At 44.2% G+C, this 22,658-nt stretch overlaps 1 protein-coding gene across 7 annotated transcripts in view; it reads right to left on the bottom strand.

Moving 5' to 3' along the window:
- The window catches only part of IMMP2L (inner mitochondrial membrane peptidase subunit 2), a 1,449,658-nt gene that overhangs the window by 1,302,885 nt on the left and 124,115 nt on the right, over nt 1-22,658 (bottom strand). The window contains exon 5 of one of the 7 annotated variants that reach the window (XM_068276514.1): nt 22,288-22,353. The exons of 5 other annotated variants lie outside the window; for them this stretch is intronic. In XM_068276514.1, the coding sequence (XP_068132615.1) occupies nt 22,347-22,353 (7 nt within the window). In that variant the 3' untranslated portion in view covers nt 22,288-22,346. Of the gene's footprint in view, nt 1-22,287; nt 22,357-22,658 lie in introns of those variants that run through there. One more of the 7 variants, XM_068276516.1, reaches the window with a different exon arrangement.

Below are 22,658 nucleotides of genomic sequence, written 5' to 3'. Positions count from 1 at the left end.
CCAGTGAGTTAAAGGACAATTGTAGTGAGAGGAATATGGAGGCTGCCATATTTATTTCCTAATACCAGCTGCCTGGCAGCCTAGGCAACTGGTATTGTTTAGCCAGGCAACTAGTATTGGTAAGAAATAAATACGACAGCCTCCACACATCCCTCTTGTTTCAGTTGTCCTTTCCATTTTGCGGTATGCAGAAGTAGTGCCTTTTGTCAGATTTTTTGAAACAAGGAAAAATTGCAATGCTTCCTGAATTCACAGCAGGCCCATAGGAATACATTGTTTGCATAATGCAGTGTGATTTTGCATTGAAATTGCTTGTGATCTGAATTACTGTGGGCCCTGGCCTCAATATTTTTTGCTACTCAATGGATTTCTGCAGGTGTTGCAAATCAGTAACTCTTGCTCCTGTATTGTGCACTGGCTTGCCTTGCAGTACAGACTACCAGCTTTGCTCCATTTACCATGAAAGTCAGTCCAATTAAAGGACAACTGAAGTGGTAAGAATATGGAGGCTGCCATATTTATTTCCCTTTAAACAATACTAGTTGCCTGGCAGGTCTGCTGGTCTATTTGGCTGCAGTAGTGTCTGAATAACACCAGAAAAAAAGCATGCAGCTAATCTTGTCAGATCTGACAATGTGAGAAACCTTATCTGCTGCATGCTTGTTCAGGGACTATGGCTAAAAGTATTAGAGGCAGAGGATCAGCAGGACAGCCAGGCAACTGGTATTGCTTAAAAGGAAAAATATGGCAGCCTCCATATCCCTCTCACTTCAGTTGTCCTTTAACCCTGTCATACCAGTCTGTCCGGATTCACGCTTTGCTCCACACACCCTGTCCTGCCTGCCAGTACAGATCTCAGCTTGCAGCTGTTATGAAGTCTTGCCAGTCAGTCCAGTTACCCTGTACAGCACTGCCAGCTCCAGTCTCCACTTGCTAATCTCATCCCTGTCCTTCCAGCGTGCCATATCAGTCTGCTGCCTATTACCCCTGTCCCTGACACTTTGTTAATCCAGGCCACAATACATCGTCCTGGATCATTTCATGACAGTATATCAGTCTAGTCTTTACCTCAGCCAATCACCATCCCTCCTATCCTGCCCGCTGTCAAATCTACCTCATCCTGCATGCCACTCTAAACCTGTCAATTGTTTCCTAATTCAGAATCCCCCTCCACCCAGTTCTTAAAGGCCAACTGTAACGAGAGGGATATGGAGGCTGCCATATTTATTTCCTTTTAAATAATACCAGTTGCCTGGCAGCCCTGCTGGCCTATTTGGCTGCAGCAGTGTCTGAATCACTCCAGAAAGAAGCATGCAGATAATCTTGTCGGATCTGACAAAGTCAGAAACGCCTGATATGCTGCATGCTTGTTCAGGGTCTTTGGCTAAAAGTATTAGAGGCATAGGATCAGCAGGATAGCCAGGCAACTAGTATTGTTTAAAAGGAGATATGGAAGCCTCCATATCACTTACAATTGTCATTTGACATCACAGAAAAATTGCCCGCTAGGGGCAATGATCCCTCACCACTAGCAGGAGACTCTGGTGAGGACCTGTGGTCACTTAGACGCCGCACCTTAAGAAAGCTCCATATCTTCCATAAACTTAAAGACAACGGACCCCTGGCAGTAATGCATTATTGTAATTGATCAGGTTAGTAATTTGAAGCACATTTAACATTTGTTCTATTCACAGCGATCCTTAGAAAAAGCATGAAACAAATGTTGAGAGGTTGCCAAGGACAGATTTTACAATACCTGTTCTCTGCTTCTTTTATAAGCCTAGAAATGAAAGTGGACCTCCATAGTAAATACTAAAATCTGTCAGCCTGCAAATAAAACAAAGTTATATTTACCCGAGAAACCTTGTCCCACGGTGCTTTCCCGAAGCCTCTGCATCACCGGACATCCAGCGCCTGGCCCCGCCTCCTCTCTCTCCACAGAGAAAAACACCAAGCTATTTACTACAGGCGCCGAAAGTCAGGTGATGCAGAGACTTTGAGACAGCATTGCAGGAAAGACTTCTCGGGTAAATATAACTGTTTTATTTGCAGGCTGCCGGGTTTTAGTATTTACTATGCAGGTCCTCTTAAAGCACTTGGTTCGGCGCCCCATACTAGTTATATTATCATACGTCTACAAGGTGTGAAATTTCTTTAATGATATTGGACAGAAATAAGCACACAAATGCAAGTAAATATGGACTGTCACCAAACACCCAGGCATCCTACTGCCCCACACAAGGGTGGTTATAATACAGCAAGTTTGATAAACTTTCCCCAAGCATGCCTTTAGCATTGTGACTAGGTGTGAAATGGTTCTCATTATCAGATAGGAAAGTGCAGAATCATAATAAACAACTCAGGAAATGTAATGTGACACAAGAGCTGCTGCACGAAGTTAAATATTTGGCAGCAAAAAAGAGATAAGAGCAATACATCTATATTTTGCTGCCATATCTGCTGAAACTGGCCATTGCTTTGCAAAGAATGGGTAAAGTTCCCTACATGCCAACAGGCTTAATCACAGCTCTTTATTATACATTAGGAGGCATCACTGCCTTATTGCTTATTCTGGCACAAAATAGGTTCTGCAACAGCTTTGTGTCATTGTGACAGCTTGTCGTGTTCTCCAATTCGGCCGCCCTGAAGAATATTGCGTCACTGATCTGTACCCTGTCACTAAGATTTAGATTAAAGGATCTATTACTGCTAGAGAAAAAAAACTACTTCGACATATGCAGGCTGTGTCAAGGTTTCCAAAGTAAAAGGCGCCAACAAAGCTACATTCAGAAACAGTTTTCATGGTTTATGCTACCATACACTAAAATACATTGATTAGTCTCATATGGGCTTGCCACTGCAACTCTGCATATGTAAACACTAACCCTTAACATATTTTGAAGTACAGCAATCATTAATGTTTTTGTAAGAAATAAATGGCTATAAATTGTCTTGCCTCTATTTAATGAAAGGAAAAGCTGTAGATGTACAGTACGTACACAAAAAGTACATAGATAAATGGAGCAACTTGAATCTAAAACTGATCAATTATAATTGAAGATAAAAATATTGGCCACAATTTACTAGGCTCATCTCCTGTTTTTATTAACGATTCTATGCTGTTTTTAATATCACCATGGTGATAAAGCATTTAGTATTTCACTAAGCAATTTACCACAGGCAAAACCTTAAATTAAGGAATCCGCCCTTAAGTTAAGGAGTGATTTCTAAAGTTAAGGTTTAAAGCCTTAAAATAACAGAATTCTAAAAATAAAGAAAGGATGTTAATTCAGAGAGAGTAAAGCAAGATATACAGGTCCTTCTAAAAAAATTAGCATATTGTGATAAAGTTCATTATTTTCTGTAATGTACTGATAAACAGACTTTCATATAGTTTAGATTTATTACACACACCTGAAGTAGTTCAGGCCTTTTATTGTTTTAATATTGATGATTTTGGCATGCAGCTCATGAAAACTTAAAATTCCTATCTCAAAAAATTGCATATTTCATCCGACCAATAAAAGAAAAGTGTTTTTAAAACAAAAAAAGTCAACCGTCAAATAATTATGTTCAGTTATGCACTCAATACTTGGTCGGTAATCCTTTTGCAGAAATGACTGCTTCAATGCGGTGTGGCATGGAGGCAATCAGCCTGTGGCACTGCTCAGGTGTTATGGAGGCCCAGGATGCTTCGATAGCAGCCTTAAGCTCATCCAGAGTGTTGGATCTTGCGTCTCTCAACTTCCTCTTCACAATATCCCACAGATTCTCTATGGGGTTCAGGTCAGGAGAGTTGGCAGGCCAATTGAGCACAGTAATATCATGGTCAGTAAACCATTTACTAGTGGTTTTGGCACTGTGAGCAGGTGCCAGGCTGTGCTGAAAAATGAAATCATCTCCATAAAGCTTTTCAGCAGATGGAAGCATGAAGTGCTCCAAAATCTCCTGATAGCTAGCTGCATTGACCCTGCCCTTGATAAAACACAGTGGACCAACACCAGCAGCTGACATGGCACCCCAGACCATCACTGACTGTGGGTACTTGACACTGGACTTCAGGCATTTTGGCATTTTCCTCTCCCCAGTCTTCCTCCAGACTCTGGAACCTTGATTTACGAATGACATGCAAAAGTTGCTTTCATCCGAAAAAAGTACTTTGGACCACTGAGCAACCGGCCAGTGCTGCTTCTCTGTAGCCCAGGTCAGGCGCTTCTGCCGCTGTTTCTGGTTCAAAAGTGGCTTGACCTGGGGAATGTGGCACCTGTAGCCCATTTCCTGCACACGCCTGTACACGGTGGCTCTGGATGTTTATACTCCAGACTCAGTCCACTGCTTCCGCAGGTCCCGCAAGGTCTGAAATCGGTCCTTCTCCACAATCTTCCTCAGGGTCCGGTCACCTCTTCTCGTTGTGCAGCGTTTTCTGCCACACTTTTTCCTTCCCGCAGACTTCCCACTGAGGTGCCTTGATACAGCACTCTGGGAACAGCCAATTCGTTCAGAAATGTCTTTCTTTGTCTTACCCTCTTGCTTGAGGGTGTCAATGATGGCCTTCTGGACAGCAGTCAGGTCGGCAGTCTTACCCATGATTGCGGTTTTGAGTGATGAACCAGGCTGGGAGTTTTTAAAAGCCCCAGGAATCTTTTGCAGGTGTTTAGAGTTAATTAGTTGATTCAGATGATTAGGTTAATAGCTCGTTTAGAGAACCTTTTCATGATATGCTAATTTTTTGAGATAGGAATTTTGGGTTTTCATGAGCTGTATGCCAAAATCATCAATATTAAAACAATAAAACTACTTCGGTTGTGTGTAATGAATCTAAAATATATGAAAGTCCAATGTTTATCAGTACATTTCAGAAAATAATGAACTTTATCACAATATGCTAATTTTGTGAGAAGGACCTGTAACTGTAAAGTGTGAGAGGAATTATCACCTGGCCTGAGCTGTCATTAAGTGAAGTGTTACTACAGACTGCAATGAAGAGTGAAGCATTCTGAGCTGTCGGTATTCTTTTTTACTAGTTTATGTAGAAGGGGACTCTGTATAGAGAGAAATATACATTGTAGGCACACAGGGAGGAAGGGAGAGACAGACACCAATCATATATATACAAAGCGCCACACACAGACATCCCCACACAGTCACAGCCTCTCTCTCTCCTTTCCTGGCTGTCCTATACAGGCTGGCCAAATTCCTTCTGGAAGCAAGAGGGGCGGAGCTACATCCTGCCTGCATGCGCTCCTCCCATCCTTATCTACTGCATGTGAGAATAACTACAGAGATGATAATTTAAGGACTGGAGGGATAAGTCAACACTCTCAATGTGAAAGCGTATCACTACATGTTAAGAAGTCAAGCTTCTTTAGTGAATTAACACTTTAAATACTGATTAATGTGTGGTGATAAGTTTTCACCTGCCTAATTTTCACTACTATGATCTTAGTGAATTGTGGCCATTATTTCTCCTGAGAACATTGCAGCTTGCATTTTTAGGATTGCTTCAACAAAAATGTCCATTTCATGTAAATGTCTGATGGGATCATATGTCATCCATATGAACACAGGATAAAGTAATAGGAGATGTAGTGCCAATTTCTGGATAGTAGAAATTTCTGTCTTGGTCACAAATCAAGTAATTACTCACAACACTGCTAAGTCCTCAATAAAGGAGGTGTGCAAAAAATGTAGTGAAAGTTTAACCCTGTTCCTGACAAATATCTGCTAAGGTATCGCACAGTTTCCAAGAGGGCATATACCAGGGAAGAAAACAATTATACACACTTAGTCCAAAGAGGAACATCCCTATAGGTATAAAAATTAGAGTACGGTCACTCATATATAAGGAACTATGTAGTTAAAAAGAGTCCCAGTTGGGTAACTCTTAACATGAGGTTCGGTGTGTATCTATACACTAAACAGTGAGTGGAGGTCGTTGCTGATCCCCTACACTGACAAATCTGCCAGAGTGGTGTAGCTATTCCACATAAGCCGAATCTCAAAACATAGGGACAGTTGTATTAATCCTGCTCAGTCTCTGTATGATAGTACTTCTTGTTATAATTTAAGTAGGCCTCAGTTACTTGGCCTGAGTTTTATGTAAAAGGCTTGTCCGCAGTGTATGCCTTTAAAATAAATAGAGGTTTTGTGATGCAGGCAGAGGCATCTCAGGGTCTGCGTGTAGCAGAGGATACACGCAGATACTGAGAACATGTTCCTAAAAGGCCATCGGACTACTCTGACCTCAACCACAGGAACAGAAAACATTGGCCATATTTACTAAACATCCACGGTCCTGCATATAGGCCAAATGCCTCATTGATTATTAATCAAGTAGGTGTGTATGATGACACCACAAGTGGGTCCACCAATAGACTAATCTAGGGGGTGGCGAAGATGATGTCATATTTAACTCTTTCCTAGTCGGTATTAAAGGCTGAGGGAGCTATGAGAGCTCACTTCTGCTTCTTCCTTCCGCACTAGCTCGCAAGGCCGACTGGGACCTCTAAGCATGTTCTTCCTTTCTGTAATCTGATATAATGTATGCTGTACATAGGTAGTTTAGTGTAACGTAGTTAGGAAGAAGGTACCTGATAGACTTCAGCAGGGAGTCTCATCACGAGCTTGTAACGCAACATGAAGATTGGCATAGCTAGGATATGATGACTGTATCTATCTGTCTTTCTGTGACTTGAATAAATAACGTAAACATTGAAGAAGCCTGAGAAAGTCTATCTCCTGTTTGCTGTGTGGAGAGTCAAGTGATCTCACAGTCTGCGAGACGATGGTGTCGAAGCAAGGTGATAAGAACAGTTTATAACAGTGGTGCTGAAACCCTTCCCTGCCTAGCAAAACAGGCAGACAGGGGCCGGGGGCCGAAGAAGAAGTTTTCAAGATATTCCACAGTAAAACAAGCGGAATAGACGCGGACTGTTAAGCTTATCAAGCTGAGACTGATAAGCTGGTGTGAGTGTGTGGGAGCCGAGTACACGGGCTGCAATTCGAGGAAACCAGCGGCGAAACTCGTGGATGTTAAACTTTGACTGTAAGTGCACGCAGTCATAGCCTAAACCGGATCGCAGGTGACTGGAAGGCTCCGAGGCCGGCTGGCAGCTGCCGCTGGAGATCGATCCGCTGAGCCAGTGTGGGTACACAGAGATGACGCTCAGTAGTTCCAGAGATCCACTCAGTGTCGTGGAGTTGCCAAAAGCTGGTCGAATTGGCAGGCGTATGAAGTCCTCTGCTCAGGTATGATTTACGTTGTTATATGGCGTTATCTGTGTTGTATTTGGTGTTATAACAAGGAGAGGATAATGTGTTAATGTGTACATTCTGTGTTAATTGCAGCGTGGTGGCTGCGGGCTTCTCATCTCTCCCGTGCGTGGTGGGAGGGGTGAGGCTGTTTTCAGAGTTTATGTGCTTGGTTTGTTTTTTTTCTTCGGATTCAAGCTTCCTGTGTTGTATATTTACGTAGTGGTTATCTCTGCATTTGTCTCAGGCATGTTTTTGCTGGAAATAAGTCGATTGGTTTTTTTTTTTTCTCTTCTCTCCCCGTCTCTACAGAGGCTGGGAAAAATGTTCAGATAGAGCAGGGGGGGGGTCCCCCGTAGCAGGAGATAAGCCGGTAGTAATGGATGAGGGGAGAGAAGAAAGGAAGGAGAGTGAGTGACAGGGGTAAGCTGGTTTTTTTTTTCCTCTTCTTCTTTTCCTTTTTTTTCCCGGTGAGCTGGTTAGACAGGAAGGCACAACCCTTGTCTCTGGGTAGCTGTGTGAGTAAGATTATAGTTACAGCTGAGATAATGGGTGAGGTGCGACTGTACTCGGGCGTGTTTTTTTCGGGCAGCATGTTTGGTTCCCTGTCCGTAGTGGATAGCGTAGTGAGAGGTGCAAGCTTATCTAGTTCCAGTCAGGGCCGCTAAAATTTCTAAATGTATATATAGGTTTAATGTTGTTTAGTCACGTCAGACTGATAAATGTGCGTCTCAAAAGTACTAGCTGTTAATGTGGTTTAGAGTTACGCTGCGCGCTTGAGTAGTTTTGAGGTATGGCGGAGATAAGCTGCAGATGATTTGTGGAGAGAGGGAGTTTTCCACGTCCCAAGGATTTCTCCTTAGGTTTTTACGGACATCCAGGAATGTATGTGGCGCAATGCTTTTTTTTTTACTCTGCATTGTGAATAGATGCTGAGTAACTATGCATAAAAAATGTTTGTTCTGTTTGTATTTTGTTTTCTCTCCTAAGATATAGGAACGAGAGGCTGCTATGGGAGCAGCCATCTTAGCTGGCAGTCCAGGACTCAAAATGACGGCAGTGGAGAGAGCCCGCCCCCGAGAGTCATGGCCCCCACACGTCATGGCAGGGGGGAGGAGGGGCTGGGGGATCCACGTCACGTCAGGCTGTGCTCGCAGCTCCGGGCAGAGCAGCTGAAAGGGAGGGGGTAGAAATACAGAGACATGCTACTGTGTGTCTCGGGTCTCAAAGTATTTCCCCAGAGTTTTTCCCTGAGTCCATGGAAAGGAATGCCAGGATACGTGCACCAAGCTATTACTGTAAGATTAGCAGGAGCACGGATAGGAAAAGTGTCCCAGCTAGGTGCAGGGACACACGTAGCAGTGCAGGTCAGGAAAGTGGCTGTACTGAGTTGCTTACGGGATTATTCCTGTAAGTGGGGCACCTTAACGGGTGGTGCAGCATGAGTTCCCAATAGAGTATAGGGGGGGACAGTGCATCAGGGGGGTGCCGGAGGTGGAAAAAAGGGAGTTGACCAATCCGGGTTTCCGTCGCCGCTGCTGCAGAGCGGTAACGTTTTTTTCCGGTTTTTGTCGTGGACAGGGCCAGAGCTTGACTGAGAGGTCTATGCTGGGCTGGGGCTGTTTTTTTGTGCGTTTTTTTTCATCCACTGATTGGTCAAATATGTTTTTTCCAGCTCCTATCAATTGTAGCACAAAGAACAAAAACTGACCGCAGTTCATGGGGCAATTATACAGATGATAGAATTGCCATGTACAGAGTGACAGTGTATCAGTACGCTGTTTGCCATGTGACTACCTACCATGTGGGCATTCAGGGATCTGCATACAGGCATGTGACGCTGGTATGTTTAGCCCTGCACCCTGTGTAGTTTAAGTGCTCCTTTCTACAGGGAGGCAGCCGTTTTTTTTGGTAGTCTAGGTAGTGGCACGGCAAACATTGGTCAGAGGGTACAACACACAGAACTTCTAGCAGAGCTGGTATCGCAATGAAGTTCTAGATAAATAAATGCGATAATGAGTAAGAGCATTGCAGGCTCACCTGCAAAGCAGCATCAGGTGTGGCATCCGTAATCTGTGCATGCGACGGCCGCGCATGGACAGATAAGGGGGGATGTGGAGTGAGCTGCAATGAGGTGAGAGCTTCCAAAGGTGAAGTCCGCGGGAGCATATTTTAAACAGGTAAGTACTGAGGATAGTACTGAGGTAGGGGGGTGAAGTTTAACTCCAATCTACCAAAAAGAGTAAACAGAGTTCATGAGAACCATAACGCAACGAGATCAATTACGATATATATTGATCAATTTAAAGTGTACAGAGTACAAGCCGCAGGGCGAATCCCAAATCATTAATAAGAATTGATTCGTTTGTATTTTGATTTCAGGAGTCGGGCAATATGGAATTGAAACCGCTGCAGTGCTGGCAGCAAAGCTGGAGATGTCAGTCGGATAAGCGAAAGGTTCCAGATGCCAATCTAAGTTTGGAGAAACATGAGATTCCTGAAATTGGAAAGAGACTAAAACACGAGATTCCTGAAATTGGAAAGAGACTAAAACACGAGATTCCTGAAATTGGAAAGAGACTAAAAACCGAGGTTCCTGAGATCGGAAAACGTCTAAAAAAACTGACTGAGCAAAGCATAGTGCAAATTGCTAATGTTTTTCTTTCCCAAGGTGGTGCTTTTATAATGAAGAGTACCGTGCTGATGGTGATCCTAGGTTGCCATTCCGTCCTAGGAGAACGAAGAGAGGACATTCTCATGTATAATAAGGGGTTAATGAGAATGCAAGGCCCAAGCATGTTAATGTTGGGTGACAAAGGTACTAATCCTTTCACACCTCCCTCCGCTTGGCACAGATGGACCATGCAGGGACGGAGGAAAAGAGCACTTGTGCCAGGAGAAAATAAATTTCAGGGCACAAGGGGGTGAAAGGTCTGAAGGGTCAGGTGTGCGGGCAGTGGGAATTGAATGGCAGTATAAATCTGCTATTGAGTACCACACTCCCAGAATCGACGCACCGATCCAAAGGTTTGTTAAGAGGTACATTGCAGTACAATGGGTACGTGCAAAAGGTGGAGTGTGTGATTCAGGGGTACCTTGTCTTGGTTATGCAGAGTGAGATGGTTCCAGATTGGAGAGGAACGAGTAGGAGGCGTCAATTCTCCTGCCGGAGAGACGCGGGGGACAACATCACACTCTGGAACTACCAACAGAGAGTGCCTCTGAAACAACTATACACACGTAAAAGCTGGAAAGCCAAGGGTTGGTGGTTCTCGAAACAAGAAGTAAAAATCGAGATCAAGCCACATTTCCAGGTGACAAAGAGGGTGGGGAGAGCGGTCCCAGGGGAGGGAAAGCCCACACAGGGAACCCCATTCACACCACACGGGTCACAACAGGGGACGATATTACACAGTCCATATGCAACAGCTTATCCTCATGATAGTTGGGTAAGTGAAGAGGTACTCTTAATCGAACGATTGCAGAGAGTACAGTCTTCCCGACCTCAGGTACATAGTGTGCCTCAGGACATAAGGGGGGAAGAGGTCCAATCAGGACAGCTGGGGACATATTTTGTCAGCGAGAGATTGGACAAGGGGAGGTATATTATTTTTTCTGGAGAAGGATCCTTTGCATGGCAGCTTCGAGATGTTTGGGTGAACAAATGGAAACGGTGCAACATTCCGTTAGGCACCGCCACTTCCTTAGTTCCCACCTCAACCCGGGTCTTACACCAGGACCTGAGAGGTCAACCTTTTTTGGTGCTAGACGGGGAGGTGAAGCAAGTAGAGTTGTCCTCATGGGGGCAATTCTTGCAGAAGTACCTGCGTTGGCCGGGGCAAGTCAAATTTAGTGAAGAAGCCTGCAGGCTCAATAACGCAGAATGCGAGGCTACCATTCAAAAGATCCACCCTGAAGCCCAACCGATAGTTCCGGTGGCTGAAGGAAAGGGTTGGTTTTTTAACATAAGTTCTAATGATACATTCAAGGTATATTCTCATAATTGTTCCGATAAGGGGGAGTTTCCAAGGGGAACATATTGGGTGAGTGGAGATCCCATATGGATCCTGTCATCCAGGTTGGATGACATTGTTTTTCAAATTGGTAAGAAAATCTAAAGTTCAAAGTTTCACGGGTAGTTCCCGTCCTGAAAGAGAACACGACATGGGACAAAGGGGAACAGGTTTTGATCCAAGACGACCACATTTTGTTACAAAGGTTAAACAAACAGTACACTAAGTTAGAGGTAAGATTTCACCATGATACAGGTGATCTTCACGAGGTAGAACACAAAAATGAGCAGGTGAGTTCCAGTCTGACCTGGTGGACAAAGGTTCCGGTGATGTTCCAGGGACACTCGGACTGGGCCTCTGCAGTTCCAAAGTTCTTTATACACCCACTGGTCGTCTGGATGGGGATGACAACTTTAGGCATCATTATCCAGGTGAGGTTGCGGGTTAAAATTATGTAAAACACATGAACCTGGTCCAGAGATTGGTGCCTCATAAACAATCTCCTGAACCAATAGTTTAAATTAAGGGATATACAGGGTTACGGGTATAGGTTTAGTAGTACCTGTGATGGAGCTGATTGTATAAAGGCGCTCTTTTAGAAGGCACCTGGCACTGCTCCGTTTTGTAACAACCAAACGAGTTTCACTTTTCTGTGGTCATGCAAGTTTGTGAGTGATACGTAAGTGACGCAAATGCTGAGCATGTGGTATAGAGGGACTTAGAAGTAGGGCCTCCCCAGAGAGCCTGGTTACAGGAAGACCAAGAGGTCTTGCTCTCTCTCTTCCAGGGGTAATCGCCTAGAGCAGAGAAGTTGTGTGAGCACGAACATCGAAAAGTGAAACATAAAAGAAAAGAAACCAGGTACTGGGAGGTTCAGACGCTGGGATCTGCGGGTCAAGCCGTTTTAGGGGGGATTGTTATAATTTAAGTAGGCCTCAGTTACTTGGCCTGAGTTTTATGTAAAAGGCTTGTCCGCAGTGTATGCCTTTAAAATAAATAGAGGTTTTGTGATGCAGGCAGAGGCATCTCAGGGTCTGCGTGTAGCAGAGGATACACGCAGATACTGAGAACATGTTCCTAAAAGAAGGCCATCGGACTACTCTGACCTCAACCACAGGAACAGAAAACATTGGCCATATTTACTAAACATCCACGGTCCTGCATATAGGCCAAATGCCTCATTGATTATTAATCAAGTAGGTGTGTATGATGACACCACAAGTGGGTCCACCAATAGACTAATCTAGGGGGTGGCAAAGATGATGTCATATTTAACTCTTTCCTAGTTGGTATTAAAGGCTGAGGGAGCTATGAGAGCTCACTTCTGCTTCTTCCTTCCGCACTAGCTCGCAAGGCCGACTGGGACCTCTAAGCATGTTCTTCCTTTCTGTAATCTGATATAATGTATGCTGTACATAGGTAGTTTAGTGTAACGTAGTTAGGAAGAAGGTACCTGATAGACTTCAGCAGGGAGTCTCATCACGAGCTTGTAACGCAACATGAAGATTGGCATAGCTAGGATATGATGACTGTATTTATCTGTCTTTCTGTGACTTGAATAAATAACATAAACATTGAAGAAGCCTGAGAAAGTCTATCTCCTGTTTGCTGTGTGGAGAGTCAAGTGATCTCACAGTCTGTGAGACGATGGTGTCGAAGCAAGGTGATAAGAACAGTTTATAACACTTCTGACCTGCAATGATCATGGTAAAAAATACAACTGTCACTAAGAGCGCTGAGGTACCAAAGTTAGTGCATGAGTGCTATTTACATAGTGCCTATATAATGGAATTCTGACATGTTTCACCCTAACGGCTTTCTCAAAGAATGCTATACATATATACAATGAAAAGTAAAAGTGCACCCCCCACCAGCAAAATTTCCCCCAGCAATAGCCCCAGTCAGAGCTGAAGCACCCTGTTCGGTGAGAGTTTAAATACTGGAGATGATGAACTGACCACCCACAGGGGGTGTGTCAACCCTTGTTGTATATACTGGCTCAGTGCTGGCATAGTGGGGAGCGGTCCGCTCAAAGGGCAGCGTTTGTATGCCCCCGAACAAGCGCTGTGCGCATAGTGTGGCGAGAGTAGTGACGTCGCGGCACTTCCAGTTGATGCTCTGATAAACAAAGCGTCCTATTGGTAGGACATCAACGGGGAGACAGTACGCGCCTCAAAATCTTTAGAGCTGCGCTCATCCCCTAATCACACCTTTGATCGCAGTGCTACTACATTCACACAGGTGAATAACATAGATTTTGCGCCCACACGCACAGAGCCACAGGTGTGTAAATTATTATATCCATACGGCCCTGTAAGTATAGCGCACATAAACAGTTATGTAGATAAACATATCTCATGCACCTCTCTTGGTGCATAGGCATGCTGGCACACTATATTCATACTACTGGTGCATACAATTGTGCACACGTACTTTACAGTGCAGGGCCCTATATACATATATTCAAAGCTTATAGGAACACCTACAGTATATATGTCCCAATCACATGGGTGTAATGGCCAGCTTCACTCCGTGCCAATTATTAGGCACAGTCACCTACAGCACACAGGCAAGAGGTAAAAGATATACTGTAAGCCTGATTTAATATATGTGCCATTTGCCAGTGCACAGTATAAGGCACTATCTTATGTGTTCGCACTTGCCATATGAGGTGTTTACCGGTATGTCATATTCTCATAAAGATGTACGCACATACAGTATGCAGTATACAGATGCAGCGATTACAAAAAACACGCCTAATTTAAGTCCTCATTTAAACCATTAGGGGCAATTGTATCCAGGTGATATATCCATTGAGATTCTATTTGGGTTAATTTTCTGTCCAGATTTCCGCCCCTTATGCTTTTCTTCCAATGTTGTACCCCCCAAAAGGTGATATCAAATCTCGACTGGGGGTGTACTGAATTCATGTGTCTGGCCACCGCCGTGTCATTCTTGTGTTTAATATCTCCTATATGCTCCAACACCCTCTCTTTTAATGCTCGGGTGGTCTTGCCCACGTACAATAGGTCGCATTTACATCTAGCTGCATACACCACTGCCTTTGTATCGCACGTGATGAATGACATTATTTCAAATGACCTGCCGTTTCTCGGGGCTATGAATCTCTTCACCGTGGGCATGTATTTACATGCCTTACACTTTCCACAATGAAAGGATCCATGCGGTCTAATCGGGAGCCAGGTCTTCGACTGTGCTGGAGTTTTGGAGAACGTGCTGTGGACCGATATGTCCCTTAAGTTCGGTGCCCTCCTGTATGTGATGGACGGGTTAGGGGTAAGAAATCTGGACAGATCCTGGTCTTTGGTAAGTATTGGCCAGTAGTGTTTTACTATTTCAAACACAGTGTGTGAATGTTCAGTAAAGGTTTTTTTTTTTTTTGAACAATACAGCTGTTGGCATATTGCCACTTTATTCTTGCATACTACTAGCCAGCCAGCCTGCCCTGTCAGTCCCTCCATCGAGTCAATCTTGCTAGACATCCACCAAGTCAGTCCAGCCAATACTTCCATCCAGTCCTTCCATCCTGCCAGTCCTTAATTCCAATCAGTCCTTTTAGTCTCTTTTTTTTATTCATGTTATATACACATATGTTTATAAGCCATGGATGTGACTTTGTAATATTATATACAGATGCACACTGTATCTACAGTGGTGTGAAAAACTATTTGCCCCCTTCCTGATTTCTTATTCTTTTGCATGTTTTGCATGCCAATATGCCCTTTTGCATGCCAACATGCCCTTCAACGTCAGCTGCTGATGCCACCGTAGAGCCATCACCCCAGGGGGGCTCAGCGGTTTTGAAATTTTTTAAGGTGTGTGTCTCAGATCAGAGCAAAGCCATCTGTTGTCTCTGCCAGCAAAAATTGAGCCGTGGAAAGGCCAACTCTCACGTAGGGACAAGTGCCTTACGAAGGCACCTGGAGAGAAGGCCAAAAAGCTTTGGGAAGAACACCTGAGGAAAAGCAGCACCCCTCAAAAGACAAGCCACCCTCGTTCTCCTCTTCCTCCTTCAGGTGCATCGTCTTCATCCGCTTTCTCCCTTGAACCTTCACAGCCACCCTCCTTCACACCGCCTCTGCCCTTGAGCGGTTCCTGCTCCTCTGCCCACAGCAGTAGCCAGATGTCCGCGAAGGAAGTCTTTGAGCGGAAGAAGCCAATTTCGGCCAGTCACCCTCTTGCCCGGTGTCTGACAGCTGGTGTGGCGGAACTATTAGCTCGCCAGCTATTACCATACAAGCTGGTGGAGTCAGAGGCTTTCCGTAAATTTGTGGCCATTGGGACACCGCAGTGGAAGATACCAGGGCGCACTTATTTTTCACGTAAGACCATACCCAAACTGTACCGTGCAGTTCAGAGGCAAGTGGTGTCATCCTTTGCGAAGAGCGTTGGGTCAAGGGTCCACCTGACCACGGATGCCTGGTCTGCCAAGCACGGGCAGGGCCGCTACATTACGTACACAGCCCGTTGGGTCAACCTGGTGACCGATGGCAGCAAGCAGGGAGTACGTGGCTGTTCAGCGGACCGACTTGTCACACCTCCACGGCTTGCAGGCAGGCCTCCTGCCACCTCCTCTCCTTCTCGTCCAGCTACATCCTCTTCGCTGTCAACCTCCTCCTCCTCAGCTGAGTGTCAGTTGAACTCTAGCGGTACTGGTTCAGAGGTCACACTTAAATGTTTCTGCTCATCAAAAACCGTTAACTATTAGTCAAAGATAACATAATTGAACACAAAATGCAGTTGTAAATGATGGTTTTTATTATTTAGTGAGAAAAAAAACTCAAAACCTACATGGCCCTGTGTGAAAAAGAAATTGCCCCCTGAACCTAATAACTGGTTGGGCCACCCTTAGCAGCAATAACTGCAATCAAGCGTTTGCGATAACTTGCAACGAGTCTTTTACAGCGCTCTGGAGGAATTTTGGCCCACTCATCTTTGCAGAATTGTTGTAATTCAGCTTCATTTGAGGGTTTTCTAGCATGAACCGCCTTTTAAAGGTCATGCCACAACATCTCAATAGGATTCAGGTCAGGACTTTGACTAGGCCACTCCAAAGTCTTCATTTTGTTTTTCTTCAGCCATTCAGAGGTGGATATGCTGGTGTGTTTTGGGTCATTGTCCTGCTGCAGCACACTAGATCACTTCAGCTTGAGTTGACAAACAGATTGTCGGACATTCTCCTTCAGGATTTTTTGGTAGACAGTAGAATTCATGGTTCCATCTCTCACAGCAAGCCTTCCAGGTCCTGAAGCAGCAAAACAACCCCAGACCATCACACTACCACCACCATATTTTACTGTTGGTATGATGTTCTTTTGCTGAAATGCTGTGTTACTTCTACGCCAGATGTAACGGGACACGCACCTTCCAAAAAGTTCAACTTTTGTCTCGTTGGTCCACAAGGTATTTTCCCAAAAGTCTTGTCAATCATTGAGATGGGTTTTTTTAGCAAAATTGAGACGAGCCTTAATGTTCTTTTTGCTTAAAAGTGGTTTGCGCCTTGGATATCTGCCATGCAGACCGTTTTTGCCCAGTCTCTTTCTTATGGTGGAGTCATGATCAATGACCTTAATTGAGGCAAGTGAGGCCTGCAGTTCTTTAGATGTTGTCCTGGGGTCTTTTGTGGCCTCTCGGATGAGTTTTCTCTGCGCTCTTGGGGTAATTTTGGTCGGCCAGCCACTCCTGGGAAGGTTCATCACTGTTCCATGTTTTTGCCATTTGTGGATAATGGCTCTCACTGTGGTTCGCTGTAGTCCCAAAGCTTTAGAAATGGCTTTATAACCTTTACCAGACTGATAGATCTCAATTACAGTACTTTGTTCTCATTTGTTCCTGAATTTCTTTGGATCTTGGCATGATGTCTAGCTTTTGAGGTGCTTTTTGTCTACTTCTCTGTGTCAGATAGCTCCTATTTAAATGATTTCTTGATTGAAACAGGTGTGGCAGTAATCAGGCCTGGGGGTGACTACAGAAATTGAACTCAGGTGTGATAAACCACAGTTAAGTTATTTTTTAACAAGGGGGGCAATCACTTTTCCACACAGGGCCAGGTAGATTTGGAGGTTTTATTTCTCACTAAATAATAAGTGCTACTCTTTTTATCCCTGGTTCATCTACTTGATCGCACTACAGAGGATGAGCACCACTGGAGATTATGGATCTGGAGGATTGCCAGATACTTTCTCTTATACTGAGGAACATGCAGCTCGAGTGCTGGCCAAGGCTGGGGAAAATGTGATCTTCCTACAGACGCCAGATGTTAAACCACTCAAACGAGATTTGGAAAATATAAAGAAAAAATGGGTGGAATTGGACATGCATGCCAGAACTCTGGCCGAATATTGCCGCACCAGGAGAATTCCAAGGGCAGTATGCTCCCAGGTGTCACCCATGCTTTTCAGCAATGATCCAGAATTCTGCTCTACATTTGAAAGAATATGGAATAAGGCTGCCTTTGACACCATGATCCTCACGATAGAGAGGATTCACCAGGAGCTTCCTGTTTTAGAAAAGAGAAGCCTGGGTATTCTTACTCAACTTACTGCCATTCTAACAGCAGAAGAAATGCAGTCATTTGTAGATCAGCTGTCCAAGAAGATTGCTACTCATACAAAAACTATTGAGGAAACCAAACGTTCCAAGTTCCTCCGTGATACTCAGGACTACATGGGAGGCTATGTTTATGCCTGGCAAAAAATGGTACCGGCCAATACCCTGAGGAGGTTCCCAAAACCCAACAGGCCCAGGGGAAAGGTCCCTCGTCCACGAGGTGGTAACCCAGGGTCCTCTGCATCCGATTTTTTATCTTCCCGGGAGAATTCCCCTGTAGGAAGAGGGGCAGTAGGAGGGGCGGCAAAAGGGCCAGAGCCAAACGCACAAAAAGAGCCAATAAGGAGCCAGATGGAACTACGGAAGAGGAACCAATAGAACCATCTCATTTGGTGGTTAACATGTCTAAACATATTTTAACACCAACAGAAGAAAGAGTGCTTAATTATGGATTGAACTTTAGTCCCACTAATCTACCCAATTTTTTTGAGATTGATCAAGAACTTTATAGGTTTTTCAGAACCATTAAGTTAAAATACTTCTTTGGAACTTTTTCCAGTTTTGGTGATACACATAGGGAGGTAGATGAGTCTATGTTTTTTTTTGAGGAATTGGGGGTTGAGGAACAAAAGTACTTTTACTCCATCTGGAAATATGGTCATAGACAATTTTAGCAAGTTGGTCATGGATGATGTCAAGTCATTGGAGACAGAACAACAGAGAAAGAGAACACAATTCAACCTTACCAGAGATGAGCGACTTGCATTGGAGAATCTTAGAGACCGCACTGAACTTACCATCCGGCCCGCCGATAAGGGCGGTGCCGTGGTGGTGATGAACACTGATTATTATGTGGAGGAGATTAGGGGACAGTTAGCACAGGCTGAGGTCTATTAACAGGATCCAATAGCTTCTATACAAAAGAAAATTAAAAGCATTATTGAAAAAGCAAGTGCTAGAGGAGTTATTGATGAGGCTTTGCAGAAATTCCTTCAACAAGAGAATCCTATGACGCCAAAGTTTTATACTCTGCCTAAGATCCACAAAAACCCGTGCCGTCCACCAGGGAGACCCATCGTGGCCGGCACGGGTTCTGTTTTTGTTCCAATTGCACAATTTTTGGACAAGTTGTTACAACCTCTGGTATTACGGTTGGACTCATACATAAAGGATACCGACATGTTCTTACAGAAAATTAGGGACATTGATGTGGAAGGTCAGGATCTCATCCTTGTGACATTGGATGTGGAGAGCCTCTACACCTCCATCCCACATGATGGAGGTGTAGAGGCTATAGATTGGTACTTGATGACTCAGTCGGACTTGACATATGATCAGCGGATGTTTGCATTGGAACTGTTGAATGTGGTATTGCGCTCTAACTACTTCTCTTTTCAGGGTGAGTTTTTTCTGCAGCTGCGGGGCACGGCGATGGGGTCGAATGTGGCCCTGTCCTATGCTAACCTTTATATGGGCCTGTTTGAGGAGGCCTTCGTATATTCCAATTGTCTGTTTCGCCGGCATGCTAAATGCTGGTACAGATATATTGATGATATTTTTTGTGTGTGGGCGGGGCCACATTCGACCCTAGACCAATTTTTGGTTGAACTGTCCCAATGCTGCAGAGAAATTAAACTATCATGTCATAGTAGTACTGAACAGGTGTCCTTTTTGGACACTATGGTTATTAAGAAAGAGAACTCACTTATATCTGATTTGTATGTAAAGAGTACTGACTGTAACTCTTTATTGCACTACAACAGTTTCCATCCAACCCATGTAAAGGATGCTATTCCAAAAGGCCAATTTAATAGGTTGAATAGATTAGTCACTAACCCTGACAGTTTGGTTCAGCGCCAGGCGGATATGACTCTTAAATTTAAACAGAGGGGATATCCTTCACAAACACTTAAGGTTGATACAGGCCCTAAAAAGAGATCTAATAAGCAATTCCGCCTTCCTTTTGTTTCTACCTTCAATACGTGCAGCTCTGAGATTGGGAGAATTGTTAAACGCCATTGGCATCTCCTGAGTGATGCTTTTCCTGCAATTCCAGAATTTAGATACCCCCCTTTACAGTCATTTAAAAGGGCTCCAACAGTCAGAGACAAGGTGTTCCACCACCGTCACGCGGGTTCCATGCCAGGTGGGAGGGTGGGGACCTACCCGTGTATGGGATGTCACCTTTGTGGCCATATAATTAAGGGATCAGAATTTTATCACCCAACTAAAGGCACGAAATTTAGGATTAGGGATTTGTATACTTGTGAATCCAGTTTTGTGGTTTATTTTTTGAAATGCCTGTGTGGCCTAGGCTACGTGGGTATGACTACACAAAAACTTAGAGACAGAATCTGTTCACATAAGAGCGCAATCCGTAATCATGATAAGAAACAAGCAGTTTCAACACATTTTACTGAAATGCAGCATAGCATATCCCAATTAAAGGTCCAAATAATAGATGGGGTCCCCAGTACTTGGAGGGGGAGGCATAGCAGGACTAACGAGTTACTCAGGAGAGAAGCAAGTTGGATTAGGAGATTAGGAGTAATGGGGAATGGAGGATTTAACCGTGAATATGAGTTGGGATTTTGTTTTTAATGTCATTATGGTCATTACAAGCTGAGTGTTCTTAATGTATATTATTTTGCTCTTTTTGCAGAACTTTCATCTCTCCTGCACGAGCGACTTTGAAGTGGAAAAGCCTTCTGACATTTATCTTTGCTGTGGAGGAGCGGGTGAGATTTTATACAGTGTATGTTGTGGTGGGGTTGCCATGGGGACGCAGCAGGCGAGTCCGTGTCAATAGCTGTATTACAGCGGTTGTTTACTTATGACGACAGTTGGTGTCCGCCCAGGGGGCGGCACTCTGCTTGTGTTGTATTGTCCATTGCGCACTTAGTTTTGCGCAGATCTGATGAGCGGACTGCGTGGGGCGTCTGCGTGGTGACGTCACCTAGATGGAGGTCACCTGATGCCGCCTCAGCAAATAGTAGGCCGGGGGAGTTTTTTGAATGCGGAAAGCTACCGCTGAGCCACCGGCATCTACGTTACTGTGTGTCTATTTTCACGTCAGTGATGCTGTCTCCTCTCAGGTCCACTCGTGGAAACAGGTGAGGTGATTGGCTGCGAGTAATTTTAAAATGATTGGTTGAACTTGAGGGTGGGCACTATAAATATGATGGGTGTCATTTTCCTCACTTGTGGTTGAAACAGCTTGAAGAAGGGCTGATACCTGAAACAGCGGGCTGTCGCTGTATTACCACTGATTTTAATATGATCCTTCAATAAAAGAGCTTTTTATTTTTGGACGTGCCAGCCTCCCTCTCCTTGTTTGCATAAATAATAAAAACCATCATTTACAACTGCATTTTGTGTTCAATTATGTTATCTTTGATTAATAGTTAACGGTTTTTGATGAGCAGAAACATTTAAGTGTGACAAACATGCAAAAGAATAAGAAATCAGGAAGGGGGCAAATAGTTTTTCACACCACTGTATTTTAGGTGTTATTGATCTGATGAAGCGGGCTGAGACCCGTGAAACGCGTTGTCTACAAATAAACCTGCCTTTTAGAAACTAAGAACCTCTCATACTTATGTGTCTATGATGGAGGTAAGGTACCCCTTTTTATACAATATATAATTAAGCTGCTAGAATAATTCAAGGGTGCCTCCCTGATACCATATCCACTTGTCTTTTTTTATTCAGTCAGTCCTGCCAATTCCTCCCTCCATCCAGTTAGTCCTTCCACTAAGTACTGCGAGTCCTTCCATATAGTCAGTCCTGCCCATCCTACCCTTCGGTCTGTCATATCAGTCCTCCCAGTCTCTCCTGCCCTTCCCAGACTGCAGAGTTTAAACTCCTATTCTTTCTGTCACTATCTTGGGGGTTTGCTGTGACCTGTTTTTTTGCCAGGCAGCAAAGTAGTCTGACACCCACTAGGGTTGGGTGCCCATCATCCATTGTTGGGTGCTCTGGTTATGACCTGTGTTCATTTAGACTCCACGCTCTGGGAGCACCCACACTAGGGATGGTCCATGAAATTTGTGCAGCTTGAAAACAGAACAATCGAATCCCACCTATGCAGGATTCAATTGGTTAATTTTCAAGCTGCATAATTTTTCATACACAATTTGCATGATTCTGAATCAATTTAGAATTATTTCCATCTCACTGACCCACACCAACAACCAGTGCTGAGAACAACTGGACACTGACAGCTTATTTTGAAGCTGCTTCATGCAGCAGCAACATAGTACACGAATATGGAAGCATGAGTGGCTTGAGACTCGCAGCAGTTGGAACAGGTGAGATTTTAATGCATGGGCAAGCACATTAACATATGGGGGGGGGGGGGGGGAGTGGCCAGGGGTTCCGTCATTTTCGTCACTCATCTGGATATCACACGCTACGTACCTAATTGACCATGTCGGGCTGTGATTTCCAGCATCCTTTATCGAAAATCACTAGATGTATGGCCGCCTTTTGGCAATTGCTTCATGACTTCAACTACAATCTGCTGGTGAAGACCATGGGATGTGATTGAGTGGTTTTGTTTTGAAGCTCACATGCATTTTAACACACTGCCCACAGCATTAAAACGTGTATATTTCCACAGAAGGCTGTAGTACATGCTAACAAACAAGTGTGAATGCTAATGCATATTTGTGTGAAAAAACATGCATTTATGGTCCGCAAAAAAATATGTGATTGCAAAAACACATGCATATACATCCCATGGAAATCAGCTCTAAGTCAAGCATGCAAGACTGAAAAGATGGCGTGAATTACTTAATACAGAATGCGTAAACATATGCAAGT

The sequence above is a fragment of the Hyperolius riggenbachi genome, chromosome 3, assembly GCF_040937935.1.
Source record: "Hyperolius riggenbachi isolate aHypRig1 chromosome 3, aHypRig1.pri, whole genome shotgun sequence".
In the NCBI taxonomy this organism is placed as follows: Eukaryota; Metazoa; Chordata; class Amphibia; order Anura; family Hyperoliidae; genus Hyperolius; species Hyperolius riggenbachi.
Note: the sequence above shows the minus strand (reverse complement) of the source record. Positions and strands in the feature narration are given on the sequence as shown.